This window comes from Podarcis erhardii (genome assembly GCF_964252035.2).
Source record: "Podarcis erhardii genome assembly, chromosome: 2".
NCBI classification, from domain to species: Eukaryota; Metazoa; Chordata; class Lepidosauria; order Squamata; family Lacertidae; genus Podarcis; species Podarcis erhardii.
Window position 1 is genome coordinate 117653218 of NC_138498.1, and position 27813 is coordinate 117681030.

The 27813-nt window shown below is 46.8% G+C and overlaps 1 protein-coding gene across 1 annotated transcript; it reads left to right on the forward strand.

Annotated features, from left to right (window-relative positions):
- Window positions 1-7893: 7893 nt before the first annotated feature.
- On the forward strand, window positions 7894-26911 carry LOC309335204 (uncharacterized protein; the record flags this gene model as incomplete). Its single annotated transcript, XM_081850077.1, has 10 exons — window positions 7894-7919; window positions 8011-8159; window positions 8433-8609; window positions 9148-9224; window positions 15066-15203; window positions 18131-18259; window positions 19674-19760; window positions 20727-20749; window positions 21320-21426; window positions 22332-26911. 10 exons carry the CDS (start codon window positions 7894-7896, stop codon window positions 23744-23746), a joined length of 2328 nt encoding a protein of 775 aa, XP_081706203.1. The 3' UTR covers window positions 23747-26911.
- Window positions 26912-27813: the final 902 nt, after the last annotated feature.

A 27813-nucleotide genomic window follows, 5' to 3' on the forward strand; every position in this document is an offset into this window, starting at 1 on the left:
ATCTAGGAATAAAATCCAACAGAGACTGGCATGGATAAAAGCCCCAGCTAACAACACTCATCTGCAATTTTAACAAAACATAAAAGTGGCTGAATTTCCTCTTGGATTTATGCTAGTTGCTAGCTCCATCTGTCTCAGCGGGAGACAATGGAGGAGTGCATCTTTGGGAGTGAAGTCCAGCTTCTGGAAGGTTGCAGCCCCAGCTGTGGCTGTAGAGACTGATGCAGGAGAGACATGTTTCGTTGCAGCTGGGGCAGATGAAGGTGTCCCAATGCGCTGCTGCAGACACACCATGGCAATTCTCTCTCTGCGTTCCTCCCTCCTTTCTCCATGCTATGGATGTACAACTGCCTGTTTCCAGGCCTTGTGGTTGTTGGCAAGGGTCTGCCAATGGGCCTGGTGCTATAGCCAGCTCTCTGTAGAGCACATTCTGGGGGCTCCCGCCATCTCCCATTCTGTGAACATGACCAAGCCAGCATAAACGTTTCTGCTAGCATTCAGTAATCACAACTCTCCTTTTTTTAATAGAGCTTTTATTAAATTTTCTGTTATACAATTTAAAATACTCTTTTAACATCCTGAAGATATCAATGACTTCCCTTCTTCTCTTCCCATGGTTCATTTTAGATATCATAAATCCCTGCATGCAGTGGTACCTCAGGTTACATACACTTCAGGTTACAGATGCTTCAGGTTACAGACTCCGCTAACCCAGAAATAGTGCTTCAGGTTAAGAACTTTGCTTCAGGATAAGAACAGAAATCGGGCTCCAGCGGCGCGGCGGCAGCAGGAGGCCCCATTAGCTAAAGTGGTGCTTCAGGTTAAGAAAAGTTTCAGGTTAAGAATGGACCTCCGGAACGAATTAAGTACTTAACCTGAGGTACCACTGTATTTTACAAAAACTAAACCATTCAATATTCCATTAATACATCCATCAAACCTCATTTACACTGCTGAATTTATCTTAAAGCTGCCAACGTTTTCAGCCATGCACAATTTCCCTCCATATACCGTATTTTTCGCCCCATAGGACACACCGCCCCATAGGACGCACCTAGTTTTTTTGGGGGGGGAAAATAAAGAAAAAAAAATATTTCCCCCTCAGGCACGGGGCAGGCACGGGGGAAGCCCGAGCTTCCCCCAACCCCAGCCCCCAGAACAGGCTGCTGCCTGCAAGCCTTGCGAGCCTGGCGGGACCTCACCCGGGCTCGCAAGGCTTGCGGATAGCTTCCTGAAGCCTGAAGAGCGAGAGGGGTCGGTGCGCACTGATGCCTCTCGCTCTCCAGGCTTCAGCGAAAGCCTGCATTCGCCCCATAGGACGCACACAGATTTCCCCTTCATTTTTGGAGGGGAAAAAGTGCGTCCTATAGGGCGAAAAATACGGTATTCAAGAAACGTTTTCCAATCTTATCTAAACGTATGTTCTTCTTGTTCTCTAATTCTATATGTTAAATTTGCAATTTGCGCACATTCTGTCATCTTAAGTTGCCATTCTTCTATACAGTAGTTGGGACCTCACTTGTTTTCCATTTTTGGGCTAACAAAGCACAGGCCACAGTAGTAGCATACATAAATAACCTTTTTTGACACCTGGGAATTTCATTCTGAATTATCCCCAACAGAAAGTACTCTAGGTTTTTTTGTGTGTGTGTCTTTTTTTTTTTTTGAAAAATACTTTTAAACATTTTTTTCAATTCATTATAGATTATTTCCCAATATAATTTTTTTTTAGAAGGAGCATTAAAAAAATCAAAACAAGTTATATATTTTCTCTGTTACAGGATACACAGGGAAGGCAATTATCTGTCACTTTAGCACCACAGAATCTGCTCCTCCTTGACCTCCAACACTACCTTTGTTAAGGTTATATATATACCATACATTTAAATCAGGACACCCCTCCCCCTGAATCCTGGGAACTGTATTTTTTTTAATATACCGTCGTACCTCAGAAGTCGAACGGAATCTGTTCCAGAAGTCCATTCGAATTCCAAAACGTTCGGAAACCAAGGCACAGCTTCTTATTAGTTTCCAATTGTACAGGAGCACTGGAAACAATAGCAGAAGCCACGCTGGACATTTGGCTTCCAAAAAAAGTTCAAAAACCGGAACACTTATGAAATATACTCAGTGTCGCAAAGTGATTTCATGCTCTTTATACAGCTCATAGTGGTGAGGAGGAATGAATTGTTTCCCCACAATATCTGCTTTATATACATTATTTACACAATGGGCTGCATGTGACTGGCTAATTCTGGAATTCACTTCCATCTGGAGCTGGATTGGGTGGCTCCTGCAGACCAATGAGACTACTGCATTGTTCTAGGACCAATCAGACTGCTGCATTCTGAATCCTATTCTAGGACCAATCAGACTGCTGCATTTTGGATCCTATTCAACTCAGTACATAACAACTTACTTCCGGTTTTCGATTGTTCGGGGGCCAGAATGTTTGACTCCCAAGGCATTCGTGTGTGTACAGTGGTGCCTCGCAAGACGAAATTAATCCGTTCCGCGAGTCTCTTCGTCTTGCGGTTTTTTCATCTTGCGAAGCACGGCTATTAGCAGCTTAGCGGCTATTAACAGCTTAGCGGCTTAGCAGCTATTAGCGGCTTAGCAGCTTTAAGAAAAAGGAAACGAACTCGCAAGAACTCGCAAGACGTTTCATCTTGCGAAGCAAGCCCATAGGGAAATTCGTCTTGCGGAACGACTCAAAAAACGGAAAACTCTTTCGTCTTGCGCGTTTTTCGTCTTGCGAGGCATTCGTCTTGCGAGGTACCACTGTATATATAGTTTTATAAGGCTGCTAGGAATTGTAGCTCTGAAGAATAAAATATAGTTTATTCTTTTTTTTGGAGGGATGTTTTAAATGTACGCTGTTGTAAAGAGCCACAGTATGCATCTTGTAATTCAAAAAACAAAGCAATCCCTCTCAGGCTCCGCCCATCAACAAGGGGAGGAGCCTACAGTGACATGAGCAGGAAAGCAAATCTTACTTAGCTCCTGTCCTCGTACAGTGTGGAAATAAAGCATGTGAAGGCCGTCTCCCACTGCACAAACCTGATGCCAAGCTACCCAGCGTGCTGAGAGGAAGGTGACTGACTTGTGGCAAGGCAAGGGTGAGTTCGTATTGCGGCAAGCTATAGCTTTGAAACAGAACCCCATTTTTTTAGAGTTTGGGCAAATGGCATCAGGACTTAATAAGCCGGGATGTGAAGGAGACTTTTGTGCGCAGACACAGGCCCTTCAAGGAAGCGAGCCAAGCAGGGAGTCTTCACCAGGTTCCCGTTTTCATCCGAAGCAGGAAGCTGTGGTTAAAATGGCTCCGCAGCAGTTGAAAATAAATAACAAAACTTCAGTTAAAAACCACTGGTATACTCACATACATGTGTGTGTGTGTGTGTGTGTGTGTCATAGCCATGGAGAAGAAGGAAGATCTAAATCATCCTGTTGTGGCAAGACCACCTGGAAGAATTTTACCCTCATGATTTCTATATAATCATATATCCATATATAACCATATATCCTAGAGATGATTTTTATATATCCATGTATCCTTGTTGTTGTTGTTTAGTCGTTTAGTCGTGTCCGACTCTTTGTGACCCCATGGACCACAGCATGCCAGGCACTCCTTTTTCTTTTTTTTTTCAGCCCTGCCGAAGCAGGGCTTCGGCATGCCAGGCACTCCTGTCTTCCACTGCCTCTCGCAGTTTGGTCAAACTCATGCTGGTAGCTTTGAGAACACTGTCCAACCATCTCGCCCTCTGTCGTCCCCTTCTCCTTGTGCCCTCCATCTTTCCCAACATCAGGGTCTTTTCCAGGGAGTCTTCTCTTCTCATGAGGTGGCCAAAGTATTGGAGCCTCAGCTTCTCGATCTGTCCTTCCAGTGAGCTCTCAGGGATTTATTTAAGAATTGAGAGGTTTTATCCTCTTGCAGTCCATGGGACTCTCAAGAGCCTTGTCATACTCCTTTCCCAACTTTGAACCAGTCAGTTGTTCCAAATCCAGTTCTGACTGGAGTTTCTTGTCCCACATAGAGATTTCTCAGGAGACAGATGAGGTGATCAGGCACTCCCGTTTCTTTAATAACTTGCCATAGTGTCCTAATGATGTTTAAAATCACTGAGGCTTCAGCAGAGCTAAAAGTGCTTAAATCTCAAGAAACCAAAGTTTCCCCTTTGCCCTCTTTCTCTCTGCCCTGCTACTGTGCTTGAAGGAAACAATAAATCTGGTGTGCTGGCATTTTTCTATAGGAAACCTTTGCCAGACTGCTTCTCATGTTCACGAGATGGGGTGGGGGAGTGGTATAGGAAAGAGCAGCCACAATGCAGTGTTCTAAGTCGATAACAGATGGTGGGGGTTATTCAAGCTTCAATGGTCAAATAGATTTCTTTTCCTCTTTATTGCTGAAAATTGACACACCATTTGAGAAAAGCAGAAGTATTCTTTACATGGTCAGAAGAAGAGCTTGTGCGCGCTCATTGGTTTGATTTTTGCTGCAACATACGACTATGTCATGTTTTATGCTGTTTGTAAAGGTAAAGGTAAAGGTAAAGGGACCCCTGACCATTAGGTCCAGTCGTGGCCAACTCTGGGGTTGTGGCGCTCATCTCGCTTTACTGGCCGAGGGAGCCGGCGTACAGCTTCCGGGACACGTGGCCAGCATGACTAAGCCACTTCTGGCGAACCAGAGCAGCGCACGGAAACGCTGTTTACCTTCCTGCCGGAGCGGTACCTATTTATCTACTTGCACTTTTGACGTGCTTTCGAACTGCTAGGTTGGCAGGAGCAGGGACCAAGCAACGGGAGCTCACCCTGTCGCGGGGATTCGAACTGCCAACCTTCTGATCGGCAAGTCCTAGGCTCTGTGGTTTAACCCACAGCACCACCCACGTCCCTTATGCTGTTTGTACTCAGGTATAAAACCCCAATGCACAGGGGTTTCGGCGTCTAGGCTCTGGAAACAATTCCACTGGGTTTTTATTGCTCAGCAATAAACTTTGCTTTCTTTTTCTCGACTGCTGCGTCTGTCGATTCTTGGACACATTTTGAGTGGGCACCAGGTATTCCTTATATACTTGCAACATTGTGATGGCTTTTTTGGTAGAGCATCTCAGGGTCATGGGTTTGAGCCTCACTTGGGGCAAAAGATTTTTGCATTGCAAGGGGTTGGACTAAATGACAGCTGTACAATTCTATGATTCTATAAAGCAATACTTGTTTCAGGGCCTGAGGACTTGGATGATGGACTCAAGGGCATCCTGATCAAATTTGCAGATGACACCAAACTGGGAGGGGTGGCTAACACCCCAGAGGACAGGATCACACTTCAAAACGACCTTGACAGATTAGAGAACTGGGCCAAAACAAACAAGATGAATTTTAACAGGGAGAAATGTAAAGTATTGCACTTGGGCAAAAAAATGAGAGGCACAAATACAAGATGGGTGACACCTGGCTTGAGAGCAGTACATGTGAAAAGGATCTAGGAGTCTTGGTTGACCACAAACTTGACATGAGCCAACAGTGTGACGCAGCAGCTAAAAAAGCCAATGCAATTCTGGGCTGTATCAATAGGAGTATAGCATCTAGATCGAGGGGAGTAATAGTGCCACTGTATTCTGCTCTGGTCAGACCTCACCTGGAGTACTGTGTCCAGTTCTGGGCACCACAGTTCAAGAAGGACACTGACAAACTGGAACGTGTCCAGAGGAGGGCAACCAAAATGGTCAAAGGCCTGGAAACGATGCCTTATGAGGAATGGCTAAGGGAGCCGGGCATGTTTAGCCTGGAGAAGAGGAGGTTAAGGGGTGATATGATAGCCATGTTCATATATATAAAAGGATGTCACATAGAGGAGGGAGAAAAGTTGTTTTCTGCTGCTCCAGAGAAGCGGACACAGAGCAATGGTTCCAAACTACAAGGAAGAAGACTCCACCTAAACATTAGGAAGAACTTCCTGTCAGTGAGAGCTGTTTGACAGTGGAATTTGCTGCCAAGGAGTGTGGTGGAGTCTCCTTCTTTGGAGGTCTTTAAGCAGAGGCTTGACAACCATATGTCAGGAGTGCTCTGATGGTGTTTCCTGCTTGGCAGGGGGTTGGACTTGATGGCCCTTGTGGTCTCTTCCAACTCTATGATTCTATGATTCTAGGACACATCCACACCATACATTTAAAGCACTGTGATGCCATTATAACAGCCATAGCTACCTCCACCCCATAGAATCCTGAGAACTGTCATTTGTTATGGGTGCTGAGAGTCTATTCCCTCTCTCCAAGCTACAGTTCCCAAAGTTCCCAACCCCTCTTTAAAGGGAACTCTGAGATTTGTAGCTCAGAGAGGAGTCTCCTAACATCTCTCAGGGATTTATGACAGTCAAACCTCGGCTCCTGAACGGCTCTGTTTTCGGACGATTCAGCTCCCAGATGCCCAAAACCTGGAAGTAAACATTCCAGTTTTCGAATGTTTTTTGGAAGCCGAACGTCCGATGTCGCTTCCGCTGAGTGCTGGAAGCTCTTGCGACCAATAGGAAGCCACGATTCCGTTGTCGAACGTTTTGGAATCCAAACGGGCTTCTGGAACGGATTACATTCCACAACTGAGGTTTGACTGTATTATTATTATTTTAGAAATCATACCACCATTCACCCGAAGATTTCAGAGTGGTTCACAGCATAAAGAAGCGATAAATAATAGTAACAACTTCTGCCTGTCACATGGCTGCAAAAGGCAGAGGAGCCCCCCTCCAGAGAAGAAAGAAAAAGTTGACAACTCTTTATTTGCTTTGCTCTTAATTCTTGCACTCAACATATACAGCCACAACCGGATGGTTGGCTACTCTCCCCCGGGAATGTTCTCCTGGCACCTTCATTACACACCTTTAGGCACCAGGAGAAAGTATTCCTTTTCTTCCAGGCCTTTGGCTGATTGACATCCAACGCCCTTAAATGGATTACGGGAGAGGGATTATTGGTTTGTTTTTGTTCTTATGTTTATTATTTATTATTTAGCATGGAGTTATTTGTATTGTAATTTCATGTTGTGAACCCCCTGAGTTCTATGGATGAAGTTGTTGTTGTTGTTTAGTCGTGTCCGACTCTTCGTGACCCCCTGGACCAGAGCATGCCAGGCCCTCCTGTCTTCCACTGCCTCCCGCAGTTTGGTCAAACTCATGCTGGTAGCTTCGAGAACACTGTCCAACCATCTCGTCCTCTGTCGTCCCCTTCTCCTTGTGCCCTCCATCTTTCCCAACATCAGGGTCTTTTCCAGGGAGTCTTCTCTTCTCATGAGGTGGCCAAAGTACTGGAACCTCAGCTTCACGATCTGTCCTTCCAGTGAGCCCTTCATGGATCACTGCCTTGCCGTGGCGAAGGGGCTTGAATAACTCAGAGAAGCTATGAGCTATGCTGTGCAGGGCCACCCAAGATGGACAGGTCATAGTGGAGAGTTTTGATCAAACGTGATCCACCTGGAGGAGGAACCGGCAAGCCACTCCAGTATCCCTGCCAAGAAAACTCCATGGACAAAGACCACAGGCCGGTATACAAATGCGATGATAATGATGATGAGCTCTCCATGGCCACAGGAGGGCCCTGGGCATAGCTGTCAACTTTTCCCTTTTCTCGCGAGGAATCCTATTGGGAATAAGGGAATTTCCCTTTAACAAAAAGGGAAAACGTTGACAGCTATGGCCCTGGGTAGTCCTGGCGGAGGGGAAGCAGAAGCCACGGATTCCTCTCCTCCGCCCGTCCCGGATCCCTGGACCCCGAGGGGCGCGGGAGACAGGCAGCGGGGGAAGAGGTCTCCTTTCCTTGAGCGGCGCGAAGCCGCGTCTACACGGCGCCCCTTTAACCCGGTTTCAAACCGGTTTCCTGAAAAGAAACCCAACTCCAGATGCGGGGCGAGGAGACGGACAAGAAGTAAAGAAACTATAAATGGAAACAAAAGCCCCCTGCTTTGAAGGTTTGATCCCCCACTGACTCTCCTCTGCAAAACTGGTCTCTGCTCCAGGCGCTTCTGCTCCGATCCCTTTGCAAAGCTCGGCGCGTCCATCGCCTCGCAAGGAACCCTGGGAGTTGTAGTCCCGGAGGCCGCGCGGAGAATGGCCGCGCCGGGCCCGCCGCCCTACAACTCCCAGGGTTCCGCGGGAGGGGAAGCGAGTGGGTGGCTAACCGGTTTAAGTTAGCAATGCAGACGTTCCTCCCAAAGACTCGGGGATTAGAGAAGCTAGGCTCCGCTGGAGCTGCTCCGGCAGATTTGCAGAATTAGTAGTATTATATTTATATTTCTATTATTGCTTTTTCCCTCCCGCTTTCCTGCACAAGAAAGGATCTTCTAGCCTGCGGGCGGGGGAAGAAGAGAGGGGTGCACTTTGCACATGCTCAGAGGCATTCTCTTCAACGATTTCCGCCTTCCCCCGCCCCCTGCCCTAGGTGGGTGTGGGAGGGGGCGGGCTGGTGGGTGGGCGAGCCTTGCAGGAAAGGGTAGCGGGGCGCGCTTTGCACATGCTCAGAAGGAGCCTGGCCTTCCCTGTTGCATCACCCTCCGCCTGCCGGAGGGACTTCTCGGCCCCTTCAGACGAGCTTGGCTGCGCTTCGCCATCCGTTTCCGTAGGTTGGGTGCGGGGGGGGCGGGAAGGAAAGACTTTTTGCACATGCTCTAAAGCATTTTTTAATAATAATAATAACAATAATAGTAATAAACTCCTTCCGCCTCCGCCCGCAGCCACCTTTTCTTTTCCCTGAAATATATATATATATATTTTTTTGGGGGGGGGGTTGAAGTTAGATTGTGCTTGCTTCCCGGGGAGAGCTGGGTGGTGCTACGATTTGCACTCTGCACGCGCTCAGGGGCTCGGCGCTGCAGCACGTGGGGCCTAGCGCTCTCGACCGAAGCGATTGCTCCTCCTGATTTATCTCCTGATGCGGAAGGAGATGGAGAAGCAAATGTTCTACGATGGAGCCTTGGTAGCGCTGCAAACTTGAACTCACGACTTTTCTGCGCCCCTAGAGAGAGAGATCCGGGTTGCTTGCTTGCTTTTTCTCTCCCACCGCACCCCGCTTTCCCTTTCCATCATTTAAAAAAATAATAATTAAAACTCCCTTTTCTTTTCTTTTCTTTTCCTCTCCTCTTCCCCTCCCCCACTAGGAGCACAAAATTTCCGCCATCACCCCAGCTTTACCATGGACACCGGAGTTGAAAAGGGTGCAGAAGAGAAAATTCAGGTAGGAATTATCAGGGAGGAAAGGGGAGCGTGCAAATGTCCACATTCAACAAAGATCATTAACTTTAAAAAAATTTAAAAAGCTGTATTAATTGGTCTGGATTAGAGCGTTGCTTTTGAATGGAGGAGTTTGCAGGTTCAAACCACAGATGCATGGGTGTAGCCAAGGCAAGGCGGGGGAGCATCTGCCTGCAAAAAAGAAATCAATTTTTTAAAAAAATCAATACAAATCTGAGGTTCTGCTCCCACTTTTTATGGGGAAGGAAGGAAAATTAGTGGCAGAGAACCTGCTTTTTATGCAGAAGGACCCAGGTCCAAACACCAGTGGCATTTCCAGGTAGAATCATAGAATTGGAAGGGACCCGAGGGTCATCTAGTCCAACCCCCTGCAATCTTTTGCCCAATGTGGAACTCGAACTCACAACCCTGAGATAAGAGTCTCCTGCTGTACCGGCTGAGCTATCCCAACTGGTAGGACTGGGGAAGGTGGTGGCGGTCTCCTGCTTGACACTCTGGAAATCTGCCAGTCTGTGTTGACATTACTGAACTAGATGGACCAAAAGTCTGATTCAATATATGGCAGCTCCCTTTGTTCCTAATTATCTGAGGACAGGCTGTAGCTCAATGGGAGAATGCTTGCTTTGTCCCGGGTTCAATCCCTGAAATCTCTTAAGCATTTTTTTAAAAAATAAAAAGAGCATCTGATTGGCTGCCGTGAGAAAAGGGTGCCGAACTTTATCCAATAGCTGAGCTTTCTTATGTTCTAAAACAGTGGTTCTTCAAACTTTTTTCTCCAGGCCACATTTTCAGAATAAAAAATGTGCTCAGACCACACCACTTTTTTATTTGATAAGAAATACTTTGGAAAGCAAAGGGACGTGGGTGGCGCTGTGGGTTAAAACACAGAGCGTAGGACTTGCTGATCAGAAGGTTGGCGGTTCGAATTCCCGCGACGGGGTGAGCTCCCGTTACTCGGTCCCTGCTCCTGCCAACCTAGCAGTTCGAAAGCACGGCAAAGTGCAAGTAGATAAATAGGTACCGCTCCGGCAGGTACCTGTTTCTGTGTGCTGCTCTGGTTCTCCAGAAGCGGCTTCAGTCATGCTGGCCAAATGACCTGGAAACTCCCTCAGCCAGTAAAGCGAGATGAGCACCGCAACCCCAGAGTCGGCCACAACTAGAGCTAATGGTCAGGGGTCCCTTTACCTTTGACCTTACTTTGGAAAGCAAAAAAGAAACAACACCTTGCAGCGCTTGATTTATAATGTCGAATAAAATTACTGTACTTTATAATGTAATCGTGCGACACTTAGAAAGTGTAAAACAATGCATCCACATAGCAACATGAATTATAAACGAGCCTCGTACCTTAAGTATGTATACAAACTCAATGAGTCATGAGCTTGCAGCATCACTCGATGCTGTTGCTCGCATTTTGAAAAAAATATCTGGACATACTCTGCAAATAAATAAAATCATTTTGATGCTATACTACGCTGAAATGTTTAAATGTTTCTTGGTGGTTCACAAACTGCACCTGGTTCAGATCCTGGCAGCCAGGTGGCAAGTTGGTCTGGGCACACAATGCCAATCCTGGCCCAACTGCACCGGCTACCAGTTAGTTTCAAAGTGCTGGTTTTGACCCATAAAGCCTTATGTGGATCAGGATCCCAATACAGTGGTGCCTCGCAAGACGGAAATAATTCGTTCTGTGAGTTGCTTCGTCTTGCGATTTTTTCGTCTTGCGGAGCACAGATTCCCCGGGTATTAACGGTTTTACAAAAAAAGAAGCAAACCCACAAGACGTTTTCGTCTTGCAAAGCAAGCCCATAGGGAAATTCGTCTTGCGAAGCACCTCGAAACACGGAAAACTCTTTTGTCTAGCGAGTTTTTCGTCTTGCGAGGCATTCGTCTTGCGGGGCACCACTGTACCTCGACCGGGACATTCGCAGGGAAACCAAAATGCTTGTTTACAAAGCTATTCTACCACCAGCCTTACTGTACGCTTGTGAAACATGGACCACCTATAAACACCATCTCCAACTCCTCGAAAGATTCCATCAACGGTGTCTCTGAAATTTTTTTGCATATCACTTGGGAAGACAGGTGAACTAATGCCAGTGTACTGGAAGAAGCAAAGATCACCAGTGTTGAGGCAATGATTCTTCAACATCAACTTCGCTGGACAGGTCATGTTGTGCGGATGCCTGATTATCGTCTTCCAAAGCAACTACTCTAATCTGAACTCAGAAATGGAAAGCGTAATGCTGGTGGTCAACAAAAGAGGTTCAAAGACTCTCTGAAGAAAAGTCTTTAAAAATGTAGTATAAACACCGACAACTGGGAAACACTGGCCTGCAAGCGCTCTAATTGGAGAACAGCCTTTACCAAAAGTGTCATGGGCTTTGAAGACGCTCGAACTCAGGATGAAAGGGAGAAACGTGCTAAGAGGAAGGCATGCTTGGCAAATCCACACCGTGATCAACTCCCACCCTGAAACCTTTGTCCCCACTGTGGAAGGACGTGTGGATCCAGAACTGGCCTCCGCAGTCACTTACAGATTCACTGTTAAAGCCATATTCATGGAAGACAATCTTACTTGGCTATGAGTGATTGCCAAAGAAGAAGAAGAGAAGACCTTGAGGACTGCCTCTCTCCATTTGAACCTTCCTGCAAACCCTGGCATCATCATCCATGTGGGAAATCTGCAAGATGGAAACACGAGAAACAGGCCTTTTCAGTGGTGGCTCCCAGTTTGGGGAATCCTCCCCTCAGGGACTCTGGCCTGCAGCCCTCTTTGTCGAGTTTTAGACTCCAGACAAAAAAAAAAATTCTCCTCAGCTGGGTTTTTGACCCTAAGTCTGAAAGGTTTTTAAGTATTTGTGGCTTTTCTAGGGCAGGGTCTGCTAGGCCCTGTGATTATTTGTACAGAAGGTGTGCATTTGTTTTTATTGACTGTGTTTATTGTAATTGTTTTTGATATTTCTTTTTTTGTGTCTGTAAGTTGCTTTGAGCTGTTTTTATGAGTGAAGCCATTAGTAAGTATTAATAATGCCTGAGGAAGTACCATCCACCTTGGGCCCATAAAAAGCAAGTTGAGACTTTTGTGGGTAAGCTGAGAGCCTTTTTGGACCCTGGGAGATAACCTGGTGTGTCAGAAGGAAAATGAATTGAGATATATATAGTAACTTTGTATTAAGGTAACATTTTTATATGTAACCATATTTTTGCAATATTTTATTTAAGCTGTCTGCTGTTGTTTCAGTTTTCTGTATACCACTTAGAGATATTTTTAATATATTAAGTGGTATAGAAATTAAATGATGATAATATTTTAAAATGCAGCAAGGGTTGGCCCTTATCCCAATCAAGTACAATTAAATTTATTAAAACAGGAATAAAATACATGTTTCTATTTTTGTAATGTCCTTTGGAGACTGGCCAGACCTGCATCCCAGACCAGTACATCACTACTCCCTGTTCCTTATCTTGAAACAACGTGTTTAACGTCTCCTGTTATAAAAATAAAACTTTGAATTGGTCCAACTTAATCAGTCTTCTAGATTAGTCAAACACGTTGTGTTCACAGCAAATGCTGTTTTTAGCACTGGTGCTTTTAGTATGCCCAGATGCGAGCCAAGCACATTCTTGGTTTGGGTTATATGTCTTACGTAACTTCTGTCCGGATACACTTTTTAAAAACAACAGTTGTTTGCTGTTTGATATAGTTTTATTAGATGTTGCTGAAATGGTTTTGCTTTAATGATAGTAAGCTATGTTGAATCAAAATTGTTGCAGAAGTTGCAATGCATGTATTTTGGGCATACGATTTATCATAGAATCCTAGAGTTGGAAGAGACCACAAGGGCCATCGAGTCCAAGCGCCTGCCAAGCAGGAAACACCATCAGAGCACTCCTGACATATGGTTGTCAAGCCTCTGCTTAAAGACCTCCAAAGAAGGAGACTCCACCACACTCCTTGGCAGCAAATTCCACTGTCGAGCAGCTCTTACTGTCAGGAAGTTCCTCCTAATGTTTAGGTGGAATCTTCTTTCTTGTAGTTTGGAACCATTACTCCGTGTCCGCTTCTCTGGAGCAGCAGAAAACAACCTTTCTCCCTCCTCTATGTGACATCCTTTTATATATTTGAACATGGCTATCATACCACCCCTTAACCTCCTGTTCTCCAAGCTAAACATGCCCAGCTCCCTTAGCCGTTCCTCATAAGGCATCGTTTCCAGGCCTTTGACCATTTTGGTTGCCCTTATCAAATCCTTTCATGTGGTTGGATATCTGTGGAATGTAATCTTGCTTTTCTTTGATAATGGCGGGGGGAGTCTCCTTCCAAAGAAAAAAATGGCTACAAATATCCCTTCGTTTGAGCATCTCTCATCCCTTTTCCTTGTACAATTCTAGCTTTGCTGATTCTGGTAATTATGATTTAATTTCTCAACTCTGCTTCAAACCAATATTTTAGATTTGTAGTAATATTCATAACAATACTTTTATTTTTGTATGGCTTTTATGCCGTTGGCCTCATTTTATCTTCTTTTCTGTAGTGCTTAAGTTCTGAGCAGGTCAAAACTGCATGGTGGTTGTGGGGAGAGAATGGGTGAGGACAGAATGGTCCCTGAGCTTTTCGGAGGAAGGAAGGGATAACTGTCAGCTTTCTCTCACCCCAGTTTATTATTTTCTTTATAAAAAATATTTATATACCATTGTATCATACAAACACACCACTGCGGCTTACAACTTTATAAAAATAAAAAACGGGGTAAAATAATAAAAGTAAACATCAATAGACAGATGGCTACATGGCAAGCAAAATAGTGTTTGATATTGAACACGTACTCTGGGGGTTGGTCTTGTTATTATTATTATTATTAATTGAGTTTGTATACCGCCCTATACCAAGAGGTCTCAGGATGGTTCACATAAAAGATATATATGAGCATACAGACAGTAAGGGCGGTAATAGGATGCCAGAGGGGAACTTATTTTTGGAAATAAGTTATTGAGATTATTAGAAATGCACCACTCAGTCTACAGTGGTGCCCCGCAAGACGAATGCCTCGCAAGACGGAAAACTCGCTAGACGAAAGAGTTTTCCGTTTTGGAGGCGCTTCGCAAAACGAATTTCCTATGGGCTTGCTTCGCAAGACGAAAATGTCTTGCGAGTTCCTGCGGTTTTTTTCCCCTTTCTCCCCCCTTTTTCTAAGCCGCTTATCCGCTAAGCCGCTAATAGCGCTAATCCGCTAAGCCGTCAATGGGCTTGCTTCGCAAGACGAAAAAATCGCTAGACGAAGAGACTCGTGGAACGGATTCTTTTTGTCTTGCGAGGCACCACTGTATTACAGTTATAGGAAAGAAGAGGTTAGTATTCCCCTCGATAAAGATGGAAGATCTCATAGTGACTTTTAATACATGCACATGATTTAAGCCACAGGGGTCAGCAAACTTTTTCAGCAGGGGGCCAGTCCACTGTCCCTCAGACCTTGTGGGGGGCCGGACTATATTTTGAAAAGAAAAGAAAAAAAATGAATGAATTTCTATGCCCCACAAATAACTCAGATATGCATTTTAAATAAAAGGACACATTCTACTCATGTAGAAACATGCTAATTCCCAGACCGTCCGTGGGCCAGATTGAGAAGGCGATTGGGCCAGATGCGGCCCCTGGGCCTTAGTTTGCCTACCCATGATTTAAGGCCTTGCCACATAATTCGTGGCCTTTTAATCAGTTGGGAAGAAGCCGTAGCACAGAGCAAATGTTTCAAAGGTAGAAACGTCCAGGTTCAGTTCCTGGCATCTTGAAGCAAATCAGGTAACGTTTCTCTTTCTTCAGGTGGTGCCGAAGGAACGCCTCACGCTCCTTAAGCAAAAGAGAGGAGACCATGAAGCTCAGCCTGAGAAGCCAGCGGACAGCAAGAAGATGCTGACTGAGGAGAAAGTTGAAGCATCAGTTGCTACTGAGGAGTTAAAGGTTAGGAACATCCTCTCCTGTTTTTCTAGGGCTCCGTATGCCCTTGGCGTGCTGCACACAAAAAATTAGGAGATTATCTCTGTGATGTTAGGGTGCCAAAAGGCAAGAAAAAGATCTGAAAGCCTTCATGAGGAGGGGGTGTAGTTCAGTTGGCAGAACATCTCTTGTACGTTCCTGGGTTCAATCCTCAACATCTCCAAAAAGAACTGGAAATGTTCCCGGCCTGAGACACTGCCATTTAAGTGTAGACAGTCCTGAGGTGGCTGGCCCAATGTCCTGATTCGGTATGAGGCAGCTTTCTGTAACTCTGGCAAATATTCCCACCTCTGCACCAGTGTTAGTGTTGCAAGTACAGTGGTGCCCCGCAAGACGAATGCCTCGCAAGACGAAAAACTCACTAGACGAAAGGGTTTTCCGTTTTTCGAGGTGCTTCGCAAGACGAATTTCCCTATGGGCTTGCTTCGCAAGACAAAAACGTCTTGCGAGTTTGCTTCCTTTTTCGTTAATACCCGGGGAATCCGCGCTCCGCAAGACGAAGCGACTCGCGGAACGAATTATTTTCGTCTTGCGAGGCACCACTGTATATATGGAATACCTGTGGCCCACTCAAATTGTGCCCAGGAATCGACAGATGCATCAGTGGAGAAAAAGAAGGCAAAGTTTATTGCTGAGCAATAAAGACCCAGTGGAATAGTTTCCAGAGCCTGGGCGCCGAAGCCCCTGTGCATTGGGGTTTTATACCTGATGAACGTGCACAAGCTCTTCCTCTGCCCATGTAAAGAATACTTCTGCTTTCCTCTGATGCTGCGTCAATTTGCCCTTTACCCTAATTTTCAGCAATAAAGAGGAAAATAAACCTATTTGACCGTTGCAACTTGAATAACCCCCACCATCTGTTATTGACTTAGAACATTGCATTGTGGCTGGCTGTTTTTTCCTGTTCCCTAACTCAGAGTTGGTCACGACTGGACCTAATGGTCAGGGGTCCCTTTACTTTTACCTAGCTCAGCCCCATCTTGTGAGCCTGAGAAGCTGTCTGGAGAAAGATCCCTATAGAAAAATGCCAAAACATCAGATTTATTCTTTCCTTCAAGCACAGTAGCAGGGCAGAGGGCAACTTTTGGATTTTTAAGATCTAAGCACTTTAGTTCTGCTGAAGCTTTAGCCATTCAAACCTCATTAGGATACATGGATATATAAAAATCATCATTAGGATATATGGCTATATATGGCTATATGATTATATAGAAATCATAAGGGTAAAATTCTCCCAGGTGGTCTTGCCACATTAGAAAACTCAAATATATAAGCTAGGCGTCAAACGGCTCCTTAAAAACCAGGGTTACAGTTGCCAAAACAGAACGCCTAGGTGCCATTTCTGGGCCAGGCGGCTCAACAGTTGTATTTTTCAATGCAACGTTTGCCTTCCTGAAATTCATCCCAATTGTGCAGATAAAATATAGCAGATATAATTCTACAGGATGTGAAAACGCTCAAGATCCAATGATCCCCAGGCATGCACCTCCAGATGGTGGAGACGTCAGGCGCTATCCTGGCACCCGGGAATCTTTATTTGGTTGCAAGTGGCCAATAACCAGGTGCAAAATGCACCTGGAGAATTTCAAACGCTTCTTTGCACCAATGTGGCTGGTTCCAGAGATAACTGGAAAAGGACCTGTAGCTGGTTTTCCTCACCCCAGTTAGGCACAATTCAGCTTCTTGGAATGGTAATGAAAGATATCTTCCTATTTGTGACGTCCTTCAGAGGCAAGGCAGACGGCCATACCAGACTGGTTCTCCACCACTTCCCCATCTTGAACCAAGGCAGTTATGTCTCTTCTCCTCCTTTAAAAAGAAAGCCTAGAATAGGGCTTTATAGATTACTTAGTTGTCTTCACAGCAGATGCTATTTTTAGCGTTGATATTTTTGGCATGCTCAGATGTGAGCCAAGCACATTCTTGTGTAATTTAGGATTTGATAATGCGTCCACGTAACTTCTGTCCAGAAACGCTTTATAAAAATAGCAGTTGTTTGCATTTGATGTCGTTTTATTAAGTCGTTGCTAAAATTATTTGGTCTGAGGGTAGCAAACTGTTTCATCAGAATTCTTGCAGAAGTTGCTTATGATTTATCAACTCTTGCAGTATAGAGGGAACTTTAGAAATCGGAACATAAGCCTAACAACCAGTTAAACCAGTAAACGATGCCTATAGGCCCTTCGGATGCTGTTGGACTCCCATCAGCCACCCAGCTAGCACGGCCATGGACGATGGGACTTGTAGTCCAGGAACTTCTGAAGGGCAACAGGTTCCACATCTGTGAAGTAGGAGATAAAACCTAGCCTAGCTACATCTGGAAAGTTCCTCATCCCTTGTGTAAGCTGTTAAATGTAATAATACTGTAAAAAGAAAGAAAAAAACCCATAAAACTGGTCTGAGGTGTGAGTGGTTCTATCTGGTGGTTTGTTTCAGACAGTGGACCATTTTTCTGGGCTTATCAGCCAGCTTGTGTCTGATTTCCAAACTACTCAAAGTACATCTACTGCAAGATGCCGAGGTACATGTACATCGAGTTGAGGTGCTGGCCTGTGGATTATATAAACCATGGTTTCCTGTTACACCCATACCAGGAAACTGATTTAATCCCCAGTTATGAAACCAGGACTGATTTCTAACTAGTAATTCAGCCACGTGCCCAGTAAACCATGGTTTCTGTCAGAGAAGGTGGAGCCTGTGACCGACGCTTGCACAAATGGCAGACAGAATAATGTAAGCCGGATTCATAAGGGAACACTCCATGATGACCCAACTGCTGTTGCTTGCTGAAACCTTTTTAAACCACAGAAACTGCTGTGGTGATCAGGAATGTTATTCCAAATCAGATCCTAAAGGTTTCATTCTTTTTCCTTCCCACCCCCCATTTTCAGCACGAGAAATTGGAGGAGAGTCTCAGTGATCCATTAGACTTCGTAAGCGAGAAGGTTAAAGGGGACAGCAGCAGCGACGAACTGATGATCGAGGATGCTACGGAAGAGGAATGCAGAAACAGCAATGAGGTACTACGTATCAGCCAGAGGGGTGGTTTTTCTTTAGGGTTGTGGCTAAATGTTCCTGGAAATACAGGCAGAAATATTTTCCTGGAAATAAAGGAGGAAAAATTATTTAGTAGTCCTTTCAAGACCACCAGGAATTTTCAAGTGTCCACTGGGGAGAGGGGGCAGGGGGGTTGGGATTTTTGTTTGTCAGTGTTGACGCCTTGAATTGGGCTTGGCAACTGGCAAGCGGTTGCAGGAATAAGCCATGATACAATCAGTTCAATCCCTGTTAAGGCTTCTGCACATATCACTGCTATGGGCCATCAGTTTGATGGCACAATAATTTTTAATCTGCTAAACCAGGATCCCAAGGCCATTTGCGTGGAAGAGAATACAACAAATGCTTTTTAAACTTAAAGCCCTAACAAGTGGCCGCTTGTGGTGAAGACCCATTTAGTCAGCCGGGAAAGACTGTTGGAACCAAAATGAGATTTGATCACTTCCAGGAAGTAGGTGCTTGTTGTACAGTGGTACCTCGCAAGACGAATGCCTCGGAAGACAAAAAACTCGCAAGACGAAAGAGTTTTTCGTTTTTTGAGTTGCTTCGCAAGACGAATTTCCCTATGGGCTTGCTTCGCAAGACGAAAACGTCTTGCGAGTTTGTTTCCTTTTTCTTAAAACCGCTTGAAGAGGTGCAGTTGCAACTTGACCGTGCTTCGCAAGACGAAAAGACTCGCAAGACGAAAAGACTCGCGGAACGAATTAATTTCGTCTTGCGAGGTACCACTGTATCTCGACCAGAGTGCTATTCCACAGAACAGGAGTTGCCACGCTGAAAGCCCTGTGCCAGGTTACTCCTGAGGCCTTTGGGAATTTTAGGATAAAAACATTCCTGCAGACTGCAGCATGATCTACTTGGGTGTAAAGGGATAAGGCAGTCTTCCAAGTAAAGTGGTCCTGAGCTGTATGAGGGTCTTACATGTTAGTACCAACACGTATACAGTCATACCTTGGAAGTCGAATGGAATCCGATCTGGAAGTCTGTTTGACTTCCAAAACGTTCAGAAACCAAAGCAGGAAGCTCCTGCAGCCAATTGGAAGCCCCGCCAGACGTTTGACTTCCAAAGAATGTTCACAAACTGGAACATTCACTTCCAGGTTTGCGGCGTTTGGGAGCCACAACGTCCGAGTACCATGGCATTCGGGATCCAAGGTACAACTGTATATCACAGCTGAAGTGGCTGGAAATGTGGATAGATTTTGTGGCTAGGTTGGGATGAAACTTGAAGAGAGACGCTAGGAGAGTGTCTGGCCACACGAATTCTTAATCTTCATAGTAACTGGAGCTGCAAATTTCTTTAAAAATGAAATACTCAAAAGGAGGAAGCAGCGGCTGTTGGTTTCTGTTGATCTTAGTAATTTTATTCATTGGAAGGTGTTGCCGGATTCCGAAGCGATGGACCTGAGGAAAGAGAAGAAGGAAGAGGATGGAGAAGAAGGAAACAGCAGTGAGGAGATAGTGGTAAGGTTTTTTTGGGGGTGGAGTTCAGTGTAGGGTAAGCAGACTCAATAGTTGACACAGGTGGACAGATTCCTTATTGACCCAAACCACGGAGCCAAGCCGGCTATCATAAATTGCAGTGATTGCCAGCATACTGCCCAAGGATGCCAGCATGCCTGCCAGTACCTCCAGCAGTGGCACCTGCAAAAGGCCTTTGTAAATATCCCCTGAAAAATCCACAATGTACAGGAGACCCTTTGCTCTTCTTGCCAAATTCCTGTTGCACTGCCTCAGCTTCTCCTAAATGAAAAACTCCCACATTTCATTGGACTGGGCTCCTTCCCTTCTGCGCTGAACAGAGGAGAGGTGCAAAGAGCTTCTCCCTCTGACTGGCGGGGGTTGATGTGGGTGCCTCTTCCCCCATTGATTGGGGGGCATGCCCACATCATCTTGAGGTCCTGTTTCTTTTTCTTTTTTGCTCAGCAGTGTTACACCACGCCACCGTGGCGGCCATTTTGTGACTGGTGCCCCCGGCACTTTCTCAACCTCTCTAATATTTATATATTATCTATATAGTTTTAAAAAGGTAAAGAAAATGTGTTACATTTGCAGTAACTGTCCAGTGTCTGTGAGTTCCACAGCTGCTGTCCATTTTTATTAGCTCCTTTTTCCAAACGAACATTAAAAAGAAGTGCAAGAGAACAATCTAAATTTTTCACCCAGGACCTCCGTACAGGCTCGTGCCCCGGGAAGGTCACTTTGGTACTGCAGCCTGACTTCACCCCTGGAGGTGCTCTCCATTGCCCCTTGGGACAGAGGCCAACAACCTGCTGCCTGTTGTTCTTGCTGGGCTCTCATATTTTGTAAGAAAATGAACAATTTTTCCCTGTACAGCTCATGGATTGTGCCTTTCTCTCTCTCTCTCTCTCTCTCTCTCTCTCTCTCTCTCCCTCTCTCTCCCCCTCTGCCAACACTTTTCCTTTGTAGGATTCAGGAAGCATTGAAATCAGGTAAGAATCCACCTGCTTTGGGGCTTTTTCCCCAGAGGTGGGGCTAGGAATCATCATACTTGTGTACATCAGAAGCCCCATCCGTACCATACATTCAAAGCAGTAATGTGCCAATTTACACAGCCACGGCTTCCCCCAAAGAATCCTGGGAAGTGAAATTAATGGGCCTACAGTAGCCATGTCCATTAAGAGCCAGCATAGGGCGTTGAGGCCTGGGAAATCATGGTCGAGTCGTGAGATAAGAACGACCTACAACCTTCCAGATGTTGCTGGAATCTCAGTTTGCCACCATCTCTAGCCATGCTTGCTGGGGCAATGGAAATCCAGCCTTACCCCTGTTGCCCATCTTTCCTGCAAGGAACGGAAAATTAAAACACATCTCTGAGGTATTTTGTGCTGAAGGTCTTGATAGGGGTACGAACCCAGGGCCTCTTGTGCATTAATGAGGCTTTCTATTAATGTAGAGTCTTTTTTTTTTTTTTTGCTGTTCAAACTTAAAGCTATTTACATGGTTCATTTTCTGTTTACGTATTCCCCCACCCCTCCCTCCCACTGCCTCATAATCCTCAGGGAAGAAGAGGACACGCTGGTGCAGAGACTTGAGGAGCTCAAACGGAAATACGGTGATCTCTGTCAGAACAGCCCTGCCTTCCAGGAGATGATGCTGAGACTCAAAGGTCTGCATCTTCCACTCAGCGTTGGGCAGAATGACCTTTGTTTGTTAAGGGTTTGGGGATTTTTAGCTCTGAAGGGGGAACAAGAGATCCCAGGGTGGGTGTCCTTTAAATGCATGCCCCTTAGCTGCTTAGATCTCTCTTTGCAGTGAGCTGCCTAATTTGCTTCCTCTTTTATTTGAGCATTTTTGCTCCACTCTTTAGTCGAAAATGCTCAAGAGTGACTTGGAAAGATCAGTCATAAGAGGGTCGGCCCTCAATCCGAAAAACACAACACATGTGGGGAAAGTGATGGGGAGGGGGGGAGGAAAAAAGCAACTGCACCCGTTCCTTGAAGCTGCAGTTCTTATAATGATTAGTTCAGATGGATAATTACTATTTATACCCCACCCATCTGGCTGGGTTTCCCCAGCCACTCTGGGCGGCTCCCAACAGAATATTAAAAACACAATCAAACATTAAAAACTTCCCTAAACAGGGCTGCGTTCAGATGTCTTTTAAAGATAGGATAGCTGCTTATTTCCTTCAGATCTGGAGGGTGTTCCACAGGGCAGGTGCCACTACCGAGAAGGCCCTCTGCCTGGTTCCCAGTAGCCTCACTTCTCACAGGGAGGGAACCGCCAGAAGGCCCTCGGAGCTGGACCTCAGTGTCTGGGCTGAACGAGAGTAAGTTGCCAGCTTGATTTCAGTTCTATCTTTGCAGCAGGAGTAGATCTGCTGAAATGAGTGGACCTCATACTTAGCCGCTTTTGTAAATTTCAGTGGGTCTGAAATACAACCCATGAGGAATAGAACCTTGTTTCCAAACGGCGCCTGCAATAATATCTACCTTTGCTTAGCCAAATCTGCTGCTGCTGCTGCTCCTTTTGATGAATTCTCTTCCTGTCTTGACATTCTCGTCTCTGCAGCTGGCTGGTTAAGCCACAGCAAGGAAGGGGAGCCTTCTCTGGGGAGCTCGGAGCGGCTGCAGCTGAACCGGATGATGTGGGGGGGAGACGAGGTCAGCTTCCCCCAGGGGGACGGCCAGGCCGGAGCATCCGAGGCCCACTCTCTGGACAGCCGGGGACCAATTTCCATCCCTTTCGGCAGGGGCTTCTTCGACTTCAGTGAATTTGCCGTACAGCAGAGCTTCTTGCAGAAGAAGGGCCTCCCGGAGGTCTCAAAGGGCTATGGGGTGGTGGGCCTGAGCCCTGGCACCGAGAAACCCCTGCCGGCCGAGAAGCCCTACAAGTGCAACGAGTGCGGGAAGAGCTTTGGCAAGCGGTCGACGCTGAACACGCACGGGCGGACGCACACGGGCGAGAAGCCCTTCAAGTGCTCCCACTGCGACAAGCGCTTCAGCCAGAGCTCCCACCTGCAGCTGCACGAGCGGACCCACACCGGCGAGAAGCCCTACAAGTGCCTCTTGTGCGAGAAGAGCTACAACCAGCGCTCCAGCCTCATCATCCACGAGCGCAGCCACACCGGGGAGAAGCCGTACACCTGCCTGGAGTGCGGGAAGAGCTTCAGCCAGAAGGCCACACTTGTTCTGCACGAGAAGAGCCACCGGGGCGAGAAGCCCTACAAGTGCCTGGAGTGCGGCAAGGGCTTCAGCCTGAGCGCCGACCTCATCCGCCACCAGAGCATCCACACCGGCGAGAAGCCCTACACCTGCTCCGAGTGCGGGAAGAGCTTCAGCCAGAACTCGCACCTCATGGCCCACATCCGGACCCACACGGGCGAGAAGCCCCACAAGTGCCTGGAGTGCGGCAAGGGCTTCAACTGGACCTCGGAGCTCGTCGCCCACGAGCGGACCCACACGGGCGAGAAGCCCTACCAGTGCCTCTACTGCGAGAAGAGCTTCAGCGTGCGCTCCAGCCTCAGCAAGCATGAGCGGACCCACACCGGCGAGAAGCCCTACATCTGCCTGCAGTGCGGCAAGGGCTTCATCCAGCGCTCCAGCCTGGTGGCGCACGAGCGCTCCCACACCGGCGAGAAGCCCTACATGTGCCTGGGCTGCGGGAAGTGCTTCCGCGAGAGCTCCCAGCTCATCGCCCACGAGCGGACCCACACCAGCGAGAAGCCCTACGTCTGCCCCGAGTGCGGGAGCTGCTTCAAGGCCAAGGCGGCCCTCATCCGGCACCAGCGTTGCCACCTGGGCCTGAACTCTTTCATATGCGCGGACTGCGGGAAGATCTTCTCGTCGGCCGCCGAGAGCCCGGAGAAATGCCCCGAGTGCGTCAACCTGGGCCTGATGGCCGACCTCGCACAAGCCTCCGGAGAGGCCTACCTAGAGGGGGCAGAAGGAGAAGGAGGAGAAGACGGAAGTGAGGCGAAGATATGAGAAGCGTTTTTTCCTTTCCTCTTGGCCGGTGACATCTTGCACCCTCTTTCAGGTGAAAGGATGGCATCAAAGAACTGCCACAGCTGAGGGTGAACTCTGGTCTGGTCACTGAAGAAAGACCGGTGGACACGGTTGCCTTCTCCAAACATGGCTGTGAAAAGGATGGGGCGGCCCTCCCCTCCATTTTGGGCTAACTGCTTCCTTCCCTTTCCTTCTCCTCTTTTTTCTGGCCCTACGGCTCTCCCTTCTCCATGTTGGGCTTGGTAAGGAAGGGGCGCTATAGAGGTGTGAGGCTGTTGCCTAGTAACAGCCCACCATGTTCTCCATCGGCCTCCCAGGAAGCAGGAAAAGGCCCAAATGCCTAACGGTTCCCTCCTTGTGGCAAAACAATGGACATTTTCAGACCACAGGGCGAGGAAAGCATGGGGTGGGAGGGGGAGGAGATTATGCATAGGAAGGAGGGATGGTGACATGGTTTGAGGCCTACCCCATTAGTCTCCCCCTCAACCCTTGCCTCATTTTGTTTTTATCTGGTGAGGAGGGTTTGGCGTGGCAATTGGACAGCCATTTTAGCATTGATTCATGCTGTGGCTTGGCCTAGATAACCCCCTTGCTGTCAAGCCCTAACCGGACTGCAACGTTGCTTGGATTTGGCAAATGAATTTCGCCCGGGCTTTGCTTTCCGCAGAATAAGTTTATGAAGAACTGCCCATCAGGACAAGGTGGACCCAAGCTGGGGTCGAGAATGGGAATAGCACTGACTGCCAATCTGAGCCGGCCGAGGTGCCGGTCCATGTGTTGGCACACGGCAAAGGATTTGAATCCATGCCGGCCATTTTACCCTGAGAAATGGGTTGGAACCGTGGCATCATAATAGGAATGGACCAGGAACAGAAGCAAAACTGGCTTTCTTTTTTAGATGAATTACGTTTTGATTGTAGGAAATGAATTCAATTTTTTGTCTTGTTTAGCATCTGGCTTGGGTAGCAGTCTCAACTAGTGGTGTATGTGATATTATTTATTTATATGTATATATATATATATATATATATATGTGCGTCTGTGAACCGTCTCCTCTTTGTCACGCTGAGGGTAGGCTTTTTGCTGGGGCACTTTTATCCTGTCTCACATACATTTTTCAAACATCTCCAAACTGCTGGAATGGGCACAGAATTGGACTATAGTTTAGAGATGTAGCAGGATGCGGTGGTAGAATCCAGAAAAGGGTCCCACACCACTCCTGCCCCCCTTTTGAATCACATAGATATGTTTGGTTGAAAGGAGAAAGCTAGCAGATAAGGGGGAGGGGAAGAGTCTAGCAAGGGAGTTCTAGCAAGGGACTTCTTGCAAGGGAGTTTGTTAAGTGAGAAATCATTTTTTAAAACGCGGTTCGGTTACAGCCCCATTTTACACTTCAGGACTCTTGCCACCTCATTCAGTTCTTTGTGGAGACAAGGCCTTAGAGCAGAGATGGGGAACCTCTGGCCTTAAATATGGTGTTGGACTCCATCTCCCATCAACACCAGCCTGCAGAGCAGCTGGGCATGATGGCAGTTGTAGTCCAGTAACACCTGGGAGGACAACCGTTTTTGCCATTTCTGCCTCGGGAGACTGTCAACACCTCATACCAGGTTCAAGGAACCTTTGGGTGTTGCTGAACTACAATCCCCTGGCTACTGGCCATGCTTACTGGGACGGTGGGAGTTGTAGTTCCTCGCACCGGTTTTAGACAATTGGGCGCTAGCCCAAAGAATCATGGGAGTTTCTGTGAAAGGGACAAAGAGTTTTTCCAACAAATAATTCTCCTCAGCAACATTCCCCAGCCTGGTGCCCTCCAGATTTTGTTGGACTCCGATCATCCCTGACCATTGCTGTGCTTCCTGAGGCAACCTTTGGCTCTCCAGATGTTGATGAACTGCATCTCCCATCAGACCCCACAAGGGTGACCCAGGGATGCTGGGTGTTGTAGTCCAACAGCAGGGTACCATTTCCTCATCTTGGCCTTAGAAGGCCCTAAAGGGCTATTGAAAGCCTCACAGGAAGGGTCATTCCCCCCCTTCACCCCACTCCTGAGCTGCTCAGCTGGGGGGTGAGGATCTCTACCACCGGTTCAACAAATCTTGACTTAGATTGACTTGGTGCAGAAGTAGTCCCTTTTTCAGATGTGGGTACCATTATCTGATGGCCCAGATGCCTCGTTTGAAAGTAGAAATTCAGTGTCGGATTCTCCCTTTATATGAACAAGCTTTCAAGCCAGGAAGAGTGGATTTAGAAGTCTGGCACCCACATGCTTCAGATACTGGAAAAAGATTATAGAGGAAAGCACAGGTGCACTTTTAAATAAGTAATGCCCCTCTGCGTGTGATGTTTCTGTCACTTATTTCAGATAAACACATAACTATGCCAGTATTCGGGAAAGGCCTCTTCAGAGTGTGGCATCTGACGGGGACCCTTTACCACTGTGCTAGATCCGAAATATAGGAATCTGCGTTCTGAAAGTTGTGTGGTTGCCTAAAAAAAATAACCGCAGAAGGAAGAATCACACATTTCATTCCTGCCAGCAATATAGGAGGTGAAGCTGTGACCCTCCAGAGGACGTTTGACTCAAACTCCCATCAGCCCTGCAGCCACCATGGGTCGGAGGGTGATGGGATTTCTAGTCCCACAACCACTGGAGGGCCACAGGATCCCTAGCCCTGATCTATATCTACACCACCAGAATCTTCACTGGTGTACGCAAGACACAGGGAGCTTGCAGCCTTCAGTATGTTTTTGAACTCTCAGCTCCCATTCCCGGCCTGCATGGAAAATGGTCATGGATAATGGGAGTTGTAGACCATGTTTGGAGGGCCACAGATTCCTGTGTTGCATTCTAGGGTTTATTTAAGGCCATGAATTTCCCCTGAAAAATTGGACGCTGCTAGCAAGAAAGGGGAGAAGTTACTGAACAGCCCTAACAAACAAACAAACCGACTGCCTGCGCGTAGCTCTTTTTAATCCCTTTTTGCTGATTTTTGTTTTATTTTATAAAATGGTATTGTTCGCTTTTGCTCTCTCTTCATCTCTAGCTTTGCTTTGAATACAAATACACTTTGTTTTGAATACCTTTCTGCCTCTTTTTCTGCTTTATTTCTAAAGCTGAATAAAATGATCTTTGCAAAAGCAGGATGTTTCCACGCTGGTTGTCTTGCTGCCACACCGTCGGACTACAACTCTCAGCATCCCTAACCTTTCTGGCTGTGCCTGATGGGTGTCGGAGCTCCATCTGGAGGGGGCTTCCCTGTATTAATGGTTAAAAAAAATATTACTTAAGTCAAGACTCTTGGTCTATGTAGATAAGATGTACACACATTCTTTTTCCAAAGAATTTAAAACGGAGCTTTCCAAACTTTTCATGTTGGTGACACACTTTTTAGACATGCATCATTTTGTGACACAGTAATTCAGTTTTAGGGATGCGGGTGGCGCTGTGGGTTAAACCACAGAGCATAGGACTTGCCGATCAGAAGGTAGGTTGTTCGAATCCCCGCAACGGGATGAGCTCCCATTGCTTGGTCCCTGCTCCTGCCAAGCTAGCAGTTTGAAAGCACGTCAAAGTGCAAGCAGATCAATAGGTACCGCTCCGGCGGGAAGGTAAACAGTGTTTCCGTGCGCTGCTCCTGTTCGCCAGAAGCGGCTTAGTCATGCCTGCCACATGACCCGGAAGCTGTACATTGGCTCCCTCAGCCAATAAAGTGAGATGAGCGCCGCAACCCCAGAGTCGGCCACGACTGGACCTAATGGTCAGGGGTCCCATTTAATTCAGTTTTACTAGCAAACCAGAGGTTAAACTAATCCTTTTCTAGCCCCCGGGAGCATTCGCGTGACAGACCTTCACATTGCAGTTGGTGCACTAACATGTCACGACACACTGTTTGGAAAGCTCTGATTTAAAGGCTCCCCCACCATTTTATCCTTCCAACAATCCTTCGAGGTAGATGAGGGTGACTTACCTCACAAAATGTCACCCAGCGAGCTTCATAGCTGAGGTAGGGGTGGGGATTTGAACCTGAGTCTCTTTAAAAGCA